Source organism: Diplotaxodon limnothrissa, linkage group LG2 (genome assembly GCF_057381915.1).
Source record: "Diplotaxodon limnothrissa isolate DT_005_m linkage group LG2, D_limnothrissa_male_GT1.1, whole genome shotgun sequence".
Taxonomy (NCBI): domain Eukaryota; kingdom Metazoa; phylum Chordata; class Actinopteri; order Cichliformes; family Cichlidae; genus Diplotaxodon; species Diplotaxodon limnothrissa.
In genome coordinates, this window is record NC_140597.1 from 36,531,233 (window position 1) to 36,542,926 (window position 11,694).

General features: G+C 38.3%; 1 protein-coding gene across 3 annotated transcripts in view; it reads left to right on the forward strand.

Moving 5' to 3' along the window:
- The window catches only part of fgf13a (fibroblast growth factor 13a), a 100,897-nt gene extending 94,683 nt beyond the window's left edge, over window positions 1-6,214 (forward strand). For all 3 annotated transcript variants that reach the window (XM_085363252.1, XM_085363249.1, XM_085363258.1), the window contains 2 exons: window positions 733-931; window positions 5,345-6,214. In XM_085363252.1, the coding sequence (XP_085219378.1) occupies window positions 733-931; window positions 5,345-5,481 (336 nt within the window). In that variant the 3' untranslated portion in view covers window positions 5,482-6,214. The remainder of the gene's footprint in view (window positions 1-732; window positions 932-5,344) is intronic.
- Window positions 6,215-11,694: the final 5,480 nt, after the last annotated feature.

Genomic DNA, 11,694 nt, shown 5'->3' on the forward strand with positions numbered 1-11,694 from the left:
CTTACCATCCAAGCAGCTCCACAAACACTGCAAACATTCAGCTAAGCACATACCCCCACCACCACCACCAACACACACACACATACACACACACACACACATGCACGCACACTTAGGCACTTGTCTCAGGGGAAATAAGCCTCAGTGATGCTGTTGTAGCAATAATGAGAAAAACCCATACAAGTGCTAGATACTAAACCTAACTCAAAGGGCATATGAACTCTTGCACAGTATGGAGTCCAGAAGATGAACTTCAAAACTGCCACACCCAGTAGATCAGTGACAGAGAAAAGAAGTATTCAAAAAACCTTAAAAGATGCATGTGCAACTTCAAGTACACATAAAGTTCCCTAACTCAGAAAGATAATGATCTTTTCATACATATTTAACAGCTAGGACCAAATAAGAATATAGTATTCAATCTGCCTGTATGTTTTATTAATACTCTTCTATATCTGTCATATCACTGTTATCTATGCTACATTCTTCACTACAGTAAATGGAACGGATAGATTTTAGAAGATTATCATGGCCCATTAAAGCAGACGCTTGAAACTTAAGATACAGTTCTTGTCGAACTTGCAGCACATGTAGCATTATTAGGTTTCACTATCAAGTAATTAACTATTTATTTCATCTGCTTCCATTTATATATATAGTTTAAATTAATGTTAGATCTCGTAAACTACTGTCCAACTACCTGTATATCTGATTGTCTTCATCCCCTGACAGGAACACTTTACACCGGAGTGCAAATTCAAGGAGTCAGTGTTCGAGAACTATTATGTGACATACTCCTCCATGATATACCGGCAGCAGCAGTCGGGCAGGGGCTGGTACCTCGGTCTGAACAAGGAAGGAGAAATCATGAAGGGGAATCATGTCAAGAAGAACAAGCCAGCAGCCCACTTTCTTCCCAAACCTCTAAAAGGTAGGCCTTTCCAGAGCTTTTACTTTTTACTAAGGTTCAGAATATATCTGTTATATGATAGGAACTAGTTTGTGGAATGTATTATCCATACCTGGTTGCATTAATGTTCTAATTGCTTATATTCAAAAGTGTAAACGGTAACAGTAGCTATTATTACTGTAGTCTTCCCTGAAAATGAAAAATACTGACAAGTAACAGAAATAATAGAGAGAGAATACTGGCATATAATCAAGTATGTACACACAACACTACTTTGCAAAATGGTTGCTTTTCACAAAGGTATCAGTTTTCCCATTCAATTAGCCCATTTTCATTTTATTTATATTTTAGACCTTTTTGTAGATATTATTGGCTAAAAACTAAGTGCATTGTTTTCTATATGGCTCCTTTACACTAAGCATTTTCTTCAGAGAATTTTACATTAACCTATTCAATAGCTTTCTCAAGCTGGTCACACTCCATTGCAGGCACAATGCGGAGCGAGGCTGACACTTTTCACTAGCAGTCCCCATGCAGGACTGTAAATTCACTGAGAACCCCACCCATAAAGAATATGTATGTGGTAATGTGGCCATGAGCAACAGAGGAAACAGGCCACAGTCCTTTCATCTTTGACAAGACACAGATTTACCTTTCAGAAAGAAGAGAGAGGGATAGACAAAGAGAGAGAGACTGTTTTCTTTTTAGTGAGACAAAAGAAAAACACCCTGGTCTTCATTTTTTGTCTCAGTAAGAAATCAAAGGCTTGCAGTGCAAAATACTCAAAACAATGCAGAGGGCAGTTTCTTTATATTGTTGACTGTTAAGTGCAGTTTAGATCCTGTCATCTGGTTCTGTATTTTTGAGCTTTAAAATAATGATCTGAATTTAGATAATCAAGTTTAAATATAAAAATTTACTTTTAAGGATGTGCCAAAACTATGACACGAGTCTTGAGTATGAGGGAGTCTCGCTGAATGTTTACAGCTCTTGTTATTAAGTGTCACTGATGCAGTTGTGAATTTTTAAAACAAAATTGCAGTCATTTGAGAAATTGCTGTGACAGCTTAACATTAATTTTACCAACATAACTCATAAAAATGTCATAAACATGGCAGCATGTCAAACTTACATTAATACGTTAGCATTATATTGCATTAAATGCGGTACGTGGTTGGCTTTACACTGGCTGTTTTGGAAAAAAATGATAATTGCATCTTGAACTTGGTTCAGATTGGTTCAGAACCACCTCCTCAAAATGGGGAAATTGTTCATATTCATACATAGTTTGTAGAACTGGAGAAGAGATAGATTGTTGTGCTTAGTCTTGAACCCATCTTTGCTTTGCAGCTCAAATTTCACGTTTGAGATTGTGGCACATCAGATGGTTGCACATGAAACACAGTTATTGGCATATTCTGATGTAATAGCAGGTCTTTGTTCCTGTAAAGTAGAAATTTTCACAGTTCAGTTTATTTTCACTTCAGCTGAGTACACAGTTGAAAGCAAACGACCAAGAAGCTGGTTGGAATGTTGAAGCTTGACTTTGACTGAAAATTTCATTTTTCTGTGTTTTCAGCCAAATTGGGATTCTGCTTTGACATTTTTCATTTTTCATTTTTATTTTTGTAGACAACCTGACACTTTACAAAAATGTTTTTGTCCAGTAATAATAGCTAGCAACAGCAACAAGACAAAATGTTTCAAATTGTCCTTTTTCACCTGCTAAACATTGTCTCTGTCAGAATACAGTCGTGTGAAAGTTTGTTTGGCTCTTAAACTCTGCTTAATTATCCAAGTGCATGTCCTTGGAACGTACTTTCGCTGGCCGTATTCTTCACTTCGAACAATTTGATTGTCACACAATGTAAACTTTGCAAATAACTGACAAAAGTGACTGAATGAGGAAGATTTTTTATAAGGACTCAGCTGTTATGCACACCTCTTAAAGTCGAAGATATTGGCAATATAAGTGTGCATTTGCTTGCTTTGAGGAAGTTGTTATTGTTATTATGCAATCATAGACAGCATCAAGTTGGCCATCGCTCGGGTGCTGGTGTACCTTACTGGGTTAAGCAGGTGACCTATAAGCTCTAGGGCTATTGCAGATGCCTGGGGTCAAATCTGCCACTCACCCACGTTAAATCCCCCCCTAAAATATTACGTTTTTAATGGCAATAAAGAACCAAATCATAAAACATCATCTTAACACAAAAGAATACCTTAGTAGTATATGAGGAATTTTCTTCAGTATTTCAGCTGCGGTAGAGTGCTTTATATTCCAGTTTAGAGTTAATTTTTTCATTTCTTCTATTTGCTGAATCGATGGTCCCCCTTCTTGTGTCTTTAGGGAAGCTTCCCCAGCCAGCATCTTATTAAGAACCCATATTTGCCCTCTGAGATCACGATAATAGCTTTTCACCTTCATTTAACAGGCCATCCAGAGGGTCTCAAACACACTGAAGAGAAACAGCTGGTGAATGACTGGCTTGCTTTATGCTGACAGACAAATACAGAGAAAGAGAAGAATTGAATAACGAGGATAGATCGAGGCTATGTGACACAGTAATTGTAACTGATACCGAAAACTATCGACTGTGGCTGCATTTTAACTTGGAGAGGAAATATAGTTTTTTTTTTCTTTTTTTCAATAGCAAATATAATATGAGACACTATTGTAATACTCCTTCTTGTGTACAAACTTTAAAGTATCCTGTAGTGCACAATATTTATTAAATCTTCATTTGAATTTCAGATGTAGCGAGTTGATTGGAAATAACTTTGCACTGGAGAATCATTCCCTCTGAAATCATTCAGAGGGAGAAGTGTTACAGGGCACCAATTAAGAATCTGTCTCAACACTGGCGATGACATCTCTTTCAGACATTACTCACTGCTCTTCTGGTTGCACTCTGTGAGCCTCAGCCTACAGCCTCTCATACTGTGTTCCTCTGGATGTAGCGAGTTTAGCTCGTGTCATTTCAAGTCCAAGTGGAAAAGCCTCTTAAAACTCTCCCAAAAACTCCTGATACATGAAGCAAACACCTGCTTTTATGTGGAGTAGCATCTACTAGGTGATTTGTTTGGAGAAATGTGAAAAATGACAATATGGTTAGTTCTGGGTTTAAATACATAAAATAGCAGAGGTGTTGAGGATAGCAATGATCTAGTACCGTAATGTTGAGGTCAGTCACTTATCACTGTAATAACAGAATAGCCTGCTTTTACAAACAAGACTGGAACCAATCAGCAGTTTCCCAACCGAATCCTCCCAATGATTTATGTTTTTATACAAGGATGGGCACTGGATTGCCGCTGACACAAAAAATGCTGGACTAAGTAAAGTGTCTGAAGGACTGGGTTTGCTGTTTCAGCCACAAACTCCCTGAGGAATGAACATCAAATAGCATGCTAGGCAGAAGGATGTTGACAACATCCTGAAACCAAAGACTATGAACCTCAGATTACTGATATTTCTCCTGAAAAAGGTGCTGTTAAATGCAGACTGGACCAGTGCTGCACACACAGCAAAGCTGAAGCACTAGCAACTCTTGAATTTATAATGTCATGCTGTGAATATAAGATTTTTCTTTTTACTTCAGCACCAAGAGGGTCTACTTGATTCAGCAGTTTGGAGGGAACTATAACGTGGTGCCAAAAAGTACTTGGACAGATAAGCTGAGAGCAATCTTCCATAACGTCACAAAATATTAGATGAACAGGTTTTTAATGCATAGAAAAGACTAAGACAAATAATTATTTTGTCATTTAAACAATAATATAGCAGGTAGTTTTATGTGTGTGCAGAAGGATGGTCTCTTAGCGATACTGAGCTAATTTTGAACCATTAATCAACTGACACAGGTTTTTAAAATGTAAATCTCTTTATTTATCAAATTTTAATGTTTATGTGCTAAAATAGTGCAAAAACAATTGTCAAGCAAGAACAACTATGGTGAGATCACAGAAAACAAACAGCACAGCAACAATAACATGTTATACATAGATATTATCTGTTTTTTTCCTGGGTACATGATGATATTTATGTTTGAAAGTAATGAAAAAAGACAAGTTTTGTATTTCTGGTGATAGGAGTAATTATAGCTTATGATCTGATTAATAAGCTGACTAAACAATTAAACTTTGCTATCCTCCCTAGCTGCCACCTATTACTGCCTGAGACAGTAATTCAGCTGTGGTAGCTCTCCTTTTTTAGGCTAATTGCCGTAATGGATGATGTAATCCAGGATGGTGACAAGTGAGACAGATAACATCTCATGAAATTACTATATTCGGCAGTATTTTGATCTGGAAATATAATGGTTACAACTGGTTAAACAGACATTTAACCAGTGGACAAAACACTGCCTCTTTCACTAATATTGTTAAAACATGTCAGTTTGCCTGATTTGCATTTTTCTTGTGTTTTCACAGTTGCAATGTACAGAGAGCCATCTCTCCACGACTTGACAGAGTTCTCCCGCTCTGGCAGTGGCACACCCACCAAGAGTCGGAGTGCCTCAGCAGTACTCAATGGAGGGAAAGCTGTGAGCCAGAACGAATCAACGTAGCCTGGTAGCCCAACCCAGGCCTGGGGCCGAACCGTGAAACCTTACCTCTAGCAGAGCATGAATCCAAGCAGACTTGTTTCTCCGATCAGCGGTTCAGGACTAGCTAGGACAACAAATCACACATAAACAACCAGACACCGTCAATCAAAAGCACCTATCATCCTGGTCGGTCATCATCAAAACAGTATCAACAGTAAGAAACTTAACAGCACATAGATCATTCTGGAATTAAGGAACTGATTAAAACGTTATTTTTGGGCTTGAGGTTTATTGACGACCTTAGACACTCTATTTTTGTGATGATTGCATACCAGTTAGCTCATTTTTATCTTATTTTGGTAATTACTTTACTGTGCACAGTAAGTTTTCTTCATGCAGACACCAAGCCCGCGTGTATCTGTTAGACAGGGACGGGAAGTTAGACATGCAGGTGTTCAGGGCAGTCAGTAATGGTGCTGGTCTACAAGGTTGCAGTGGTACCGTACAAGCCCTGATCTCTGTCTCATCCATGCTTCTGTGAATACAAAGCCTATAAACTCCCTGGTATGGTACAGCCTAGTGCTACTGAGACTGTGGCCAGCCAGATGGTAGCTCTCCTGCGTCCTAGTGCACACGCTCAGAGACTGAGCTCTCTAGCATGGGAAAATGAAGCCTATGTACAACTGACCTGAGATATAAGGGGCAGTGTGGCTCTCTTGCAGTTTTACCTTTTCCTTTATTTTATTTTTTTAAAAATTTGGAGATGCCACAGCTGCACCTTAGTTTTTGCTAATTTTCTGAATTAGCTGTGAGATTTTGTTTAATAACTGATTATGTTCCTTCTTGTTCTCTTCCCTTGCCATCGTTAAGCATTTGCATCTTTGTTCATTAATGAAAAATGGTTCCAGCAAACCAAAGACAGAAAAAGAGTGTCCCTTTAAGCCGCTGAAAGCCAAGTCAGTATAAAAGCAAAGCTGGATCTTTTTGTTTTTTTATTGTACATTTTTGATGAGAGAAAGCAAAGGTTTGTGAAAAAAGAAAAAAGAAAGACAAAGGATACACTCGATGACTGAGGTATGAAACGACTATCCTGTGTCCCCATTCCCTTCTGTTACCACAGTGTCACAATGTCTCTAGCTCTTGTCCTCGTAATCGGTTCCTCCCTTTGTGCTTGTGTCATACTTCGAAACCCCAACCATCCTTTTTTGTCGACTTCTATTGACTGATACACTTCACCATAGGATGGTGAATGACCCTTCCCAGGATGCTTGTTATGTGTTTGAGTAACTTATTGTGGTGACAATATTTTCTATATTTAAAAAAAATACTGTGGACTTTTAGGTGGCTTAACATTTTATAGGACACGTCATATTTGTAAAAGTGAAGAAAAAAAAAGATAAAGTCATACAAAAATGAACATCTTCCCTTTCTTGCACTGGGCATGTACAAACACATATGTACAAAAAGGACCCTTTTGTGGGCTATGTACGCTTCCCTTCAGCTACATAACTTCCTTCTGGTACATGCTTCTGGGAGACTTTCTTTTCTTGGTTTCCTCTGGAGGTGGTCTTTATTAGGTGAACCTATCTGTTGCATGGGAGAAGGCAGGGAAATTCTGGTCTAGAGCTGCATGATGTAGGCTATGTGTATTAACCCATGTTGGATCATGTGTTCCAAACTACCAGACAGATACTCTGATGAAACAACATATACAGGCAGACATTGTGGCTGGCTGACAACTTCCAGTTGTTTATTATTTGTTGTATACACAAAAATGCACTGAATAAAATATTTATATTAAGATATACTTTTAAAATGTGTCAGTCCTCTTCTTTGTTCAGTCGTTTACTTCATTTATTACACTCATTAGCTATTGCAGTCATACAGAACACTAGATTGTTACAATTAAACAATAAATCTGTGTTTTATTGTACCCAGAAATACATTCACCCTTGAGAAACTCTTGAACATAAACTAATTCCTGGCATCTTTCTTGTCTGTGAACATCAATGTGTCATACCTAGGTGGAAAAAGCCTTTAATTGCCTCTGAGTGTTACACAGGCCTAAAGGGCTTATTCTATCAAAAAAAATCAATATCTTTTCAATGTGGTAGAAGACTGGGTATTTGGAAATCGCTTCACAGCTGTAACCTTTCCTGTTGCCTGAATAAGTGCTGGTTTAGCTGAGTAAAATTATTATGTAAGCAATAATGCGTTTGCCTTTTTCCAAGGAGCTAAATATGAGTTGGTCATAGTAAAAATGATTCAAAAAGTCTTTACTTAATATTAATAACAATAAAATATCCATCTATCCATTCTCTTCCACTTATCCTTAACAGGGTCGCAGGGTTGCTGGGATAATCACCTAAGGCAGTTGAGAAAACTAAGTTAGGGAAGAATACTCCAAATGACGGCATTACAGTGTGTTAACCTACCAAGTTTATTTGTAATATGATAAAACCTCTCAATATGAGAAATGGCATCTTGCTTAACATAGGGTCACATTCCTCTGATTGCAATGTCGCATGTCAAGATTTTAAAAATGAACTTAAAGAAATTCATACTCTGGGATAAAGTTTAAGTTCTGTAATTATACAACACTCCAGGAGCAAACAAGACTTTTTCTGGTTATCACAGCCCATTGTTCATCTTCAGAATAAGCTCTCTCATCATCCTTGGAGTGTGAGTGTTAAAACAGGCATCAATCTGGTCTTTGGAGACTACCTCATTACGCCCATTGCCATCAGAGACAGGAGGACTAATAGGCTTCTGTAATATGGGCCCTGATATGAGCGACTTCATCGTTCATGTAGTTTGACATCCCCCTACTCCCTTCATTTCCTTTGCCCATCTCTAGACTCCATTCATTAGTATGGGACAGTCCAATTCATTAACGGAGGCTTCCGGCTTTGTTCAGAGATGTTGATCTGAAAAGAAGCCACTTTCTCTCTTTCTCTCCTTCGCAGACCAGTTACTCTTATTTTCACTTGGATAGACTGATAAGTCTGCATGGAGCCCCCCCAAAACAGAGTGTCTAATTCAAACACAGCCACACACATATAGACTTCAAGCAAAGCCATTGCCACTTCAGTGTATAATCATTTGAGATTGTGAGTGAGATCAGGCAGAAATATTCTGTCACGAATCAGCCAGAGCTGACGGAGCTGTGATATATGTGATCACCATGTACCTGTGAATGCTATAACTCATTACCCTTTATCACTTCCACCGCAGGCTGACTGGCTTCCTTTTTCTCACCCAGTCTCTCGTTTCTGTTGGTCTTTGTCATTTCCATCACTATTGTGGTGTCGCTCAGTTTTAATTCTCAGGCAAACATTAGTTACCCAAACAGAAATTAAATGAATGTCACTATAATGTGCTTCATAAAAAACTAATGGCAGGGCCACACTTGTTCTTTTAATGCTATTTGTTATTAAAGTGCATATTACTGGTTACTACTCATTAGTACTTCAAAATAGCCATGAAAACCCTACAAAACATATAGAAGATATGCATCGATCTTTAGATTTACCAGTTTTATCCATTGCGATTAGACTTTCCTTTGTAACCAAGGTTACTAAAGAATACGTGTGTGGCGGCTCGTTTATTGGGTGGGGGAAAAAAATTCTACCCAGTCAGGAAGCCAACACATGAAATTACTCGTATTATCAAAGTTCTTTTTTTTCTCCTTACATTCTGCACATGGTGTTACTTACAGCAAAATGAGTTAAGTGCAGCACAGACAACTGAATTTAATTGACTCGCTGGTGGAGAAACCTCCCACGAGGGACAGCTGCAGCTCCTCGTTCTCTGTTTGTCATTTTGCTGTGGACAATTTACGAATTGTTTACTCAGTACAATTATTTGCAGATGAAATGGGTAAATGGAAGTTGTGCTTTGTTACGAAGTGGTCTATTTTCACGCTAACCTTTATTTATTTATTTATTTTTTAACAAGTTGAAATTCCTGAGAGCAGACTAAACCAAAACAAATTAAGAAGCAAACTGCAGATAACACACTTGAATAATGCTAAGCTATATAGCTCCAAACCCTGGCGATATTAAGGACGAAAGAGGCTGGAGTGGGGAAAAAAAAGTAACAGATAAAAAAATACATCTGCTAGCATGAAGAAAGAAAGTTGTGCATAAGACCTTCTGAGGAAAAACAGCAGAAATGATTGACACTTGGGTTTAGTCATTGTAAAAACACTGTATAGTCCTGGCATGTATATGCCTGAGCTTTCACATGAAAAACAAAACAAAACCCAAAAAGTGTTTATCAGGTGGCAACAGTTAGAAACATAAGCTGACTAACATTCTGCAGGCCTTCAGCTCATACAAGGAAAAAGCGTCAGGTCGAGGAATTAAATCGAATGGAACGCATTGCTGCTAACCCTCAATGTGCCAAACCTGCCAGGCCCTCAGCACCTCAGTGCCCTTTGAGAGCAGAGAATCCAAATAGAGTTAGCTGTTATTTTGTCCCTCTAAAAACCTCTCTTCCATCATCCTCCCCATGTGCCCTGGTAGGCACAGGAAAAGCAACAACTTCATTCTCAACATTTTACCCTCAGCAGAAAGTGTCTTACACCTCGGCTTATCAGTGCTACCACCGTATCAGAGCACCAGGGATAGAAAAGACAAAAAAGACACACTGCCCACAGAATGTACGCTGAGAACACCCACTACAAATAGCACCAGACATCACCATTAAAGGTACAGTGTTGGTATTGTGTAGCGTCTTCTTCTTAATTTTATTTAATATGGATTGTTTATGGAGATAGGAGCTGGAAAATGGTAAAAGTAAGTTGGTTGGATGAATGCACCTCCAGTCAATGGTAGCAGATTCAGTCAGCGTTTCTTCCTGTAAAAGGGGAGTTTTTCCTTCCCACCATCACCGAGTGGTTGTACATAGAGGATCATCTGATTTGTTTCTTCTTTTCTGGTCTAATATTATGGGTCATAGTTCCTACAGAGTGCTGACGATTTACAGTAGTTATGCTGAATGCCAAATTAGATAGAAAACATAACTCCTTAAAAGTAATATTCCCCAGTTTTGGTGTCTAGTACACTGACATCAGCAGACAGTTGTAACGCCTTGGTGGGGCTTTCTCTTTTCCCGTCACACTTCTTAAATATGTTGAACCATTTTTTTGGTTTTAATAAAGTCAATAAATCCACATCATGGTCATTGTTCAATTAAATCAAATGCAGAGATCAAGTGCAAAAGAAAGAAAGAAAGAAAGAAAGAAAGAAAGAAAGAAAGAAAGAAAGAAAGAAAGAAAGAAAGAAAGGCAGGCAGCTTTTTCGATTTGTATTCAAACCCTTAATATCTTACAGTAGGTAACTGACCTGAGTTAATCTGGAATTACATGAACAGAAAGCTAATAGGATGATCTTAGTTACCAGAGCAATTCTGGCAAGTTCTTAAATAACCTTGGAAACAACCACACCTACCGAGTATTACCGAAAAACTGTGTTGCTACTTTCAAGGCTAGCAAACAGGGAAATTGCGTCATCATCTAAGCTTTTAGTTACAGCATAATGCATTTTTTCAGAATTAGATAACAGAATTAGACCACACAGTATGCCAAATTACACAAAAGCTGATGGAAAATCCATTTTTTAAAACCCTTTGTCCCATCTAAGCAATGTTTGTAAAATCCAGTAATGGTGTATTAATTTGCACATCTGTCTGCTGTACATCATGACCTTCTGGATGTTTTACCTGGCATCATTTGCACTGGGTTTATGTTTTGCACGCAGTCCACCTGTATGTCAAAGACTGCATAATACATTATGAGCAATTAGACTAAAGAGAGAAAAAAAGATGGTCAATGTAGCATCAGAAAAGCTCCAAAGCGATTTAACCCACCAACAAGAGTCACATATTTCAGTCTCAGTCAGGAAAGTCAGATTAACATAACCATAATCCAGACAAAGAGAACAATCCATTATTTCATGAATAATTTCCAGTTAGTAACACTGAGCAGCTTTGGATGTGAATTAGGGACAATGTAAGGAGAAACAATGTTTGGCCTGCCACACAGTCACACCATATTATATGTGCATACATGTGTGGGTGTGAATGTTTGTTCCAAGAGGTAAATGCACCAGCTAGCAAAATACCTGTTTAGTTCTATAATAGGAAGAAAACTGGAGGCACCGATGTTTGCCAACCTCCCATGTACTGCTGGGGTTATGTCCTTGTTTTGGTCATGCCAGCTGGTCACAAAAT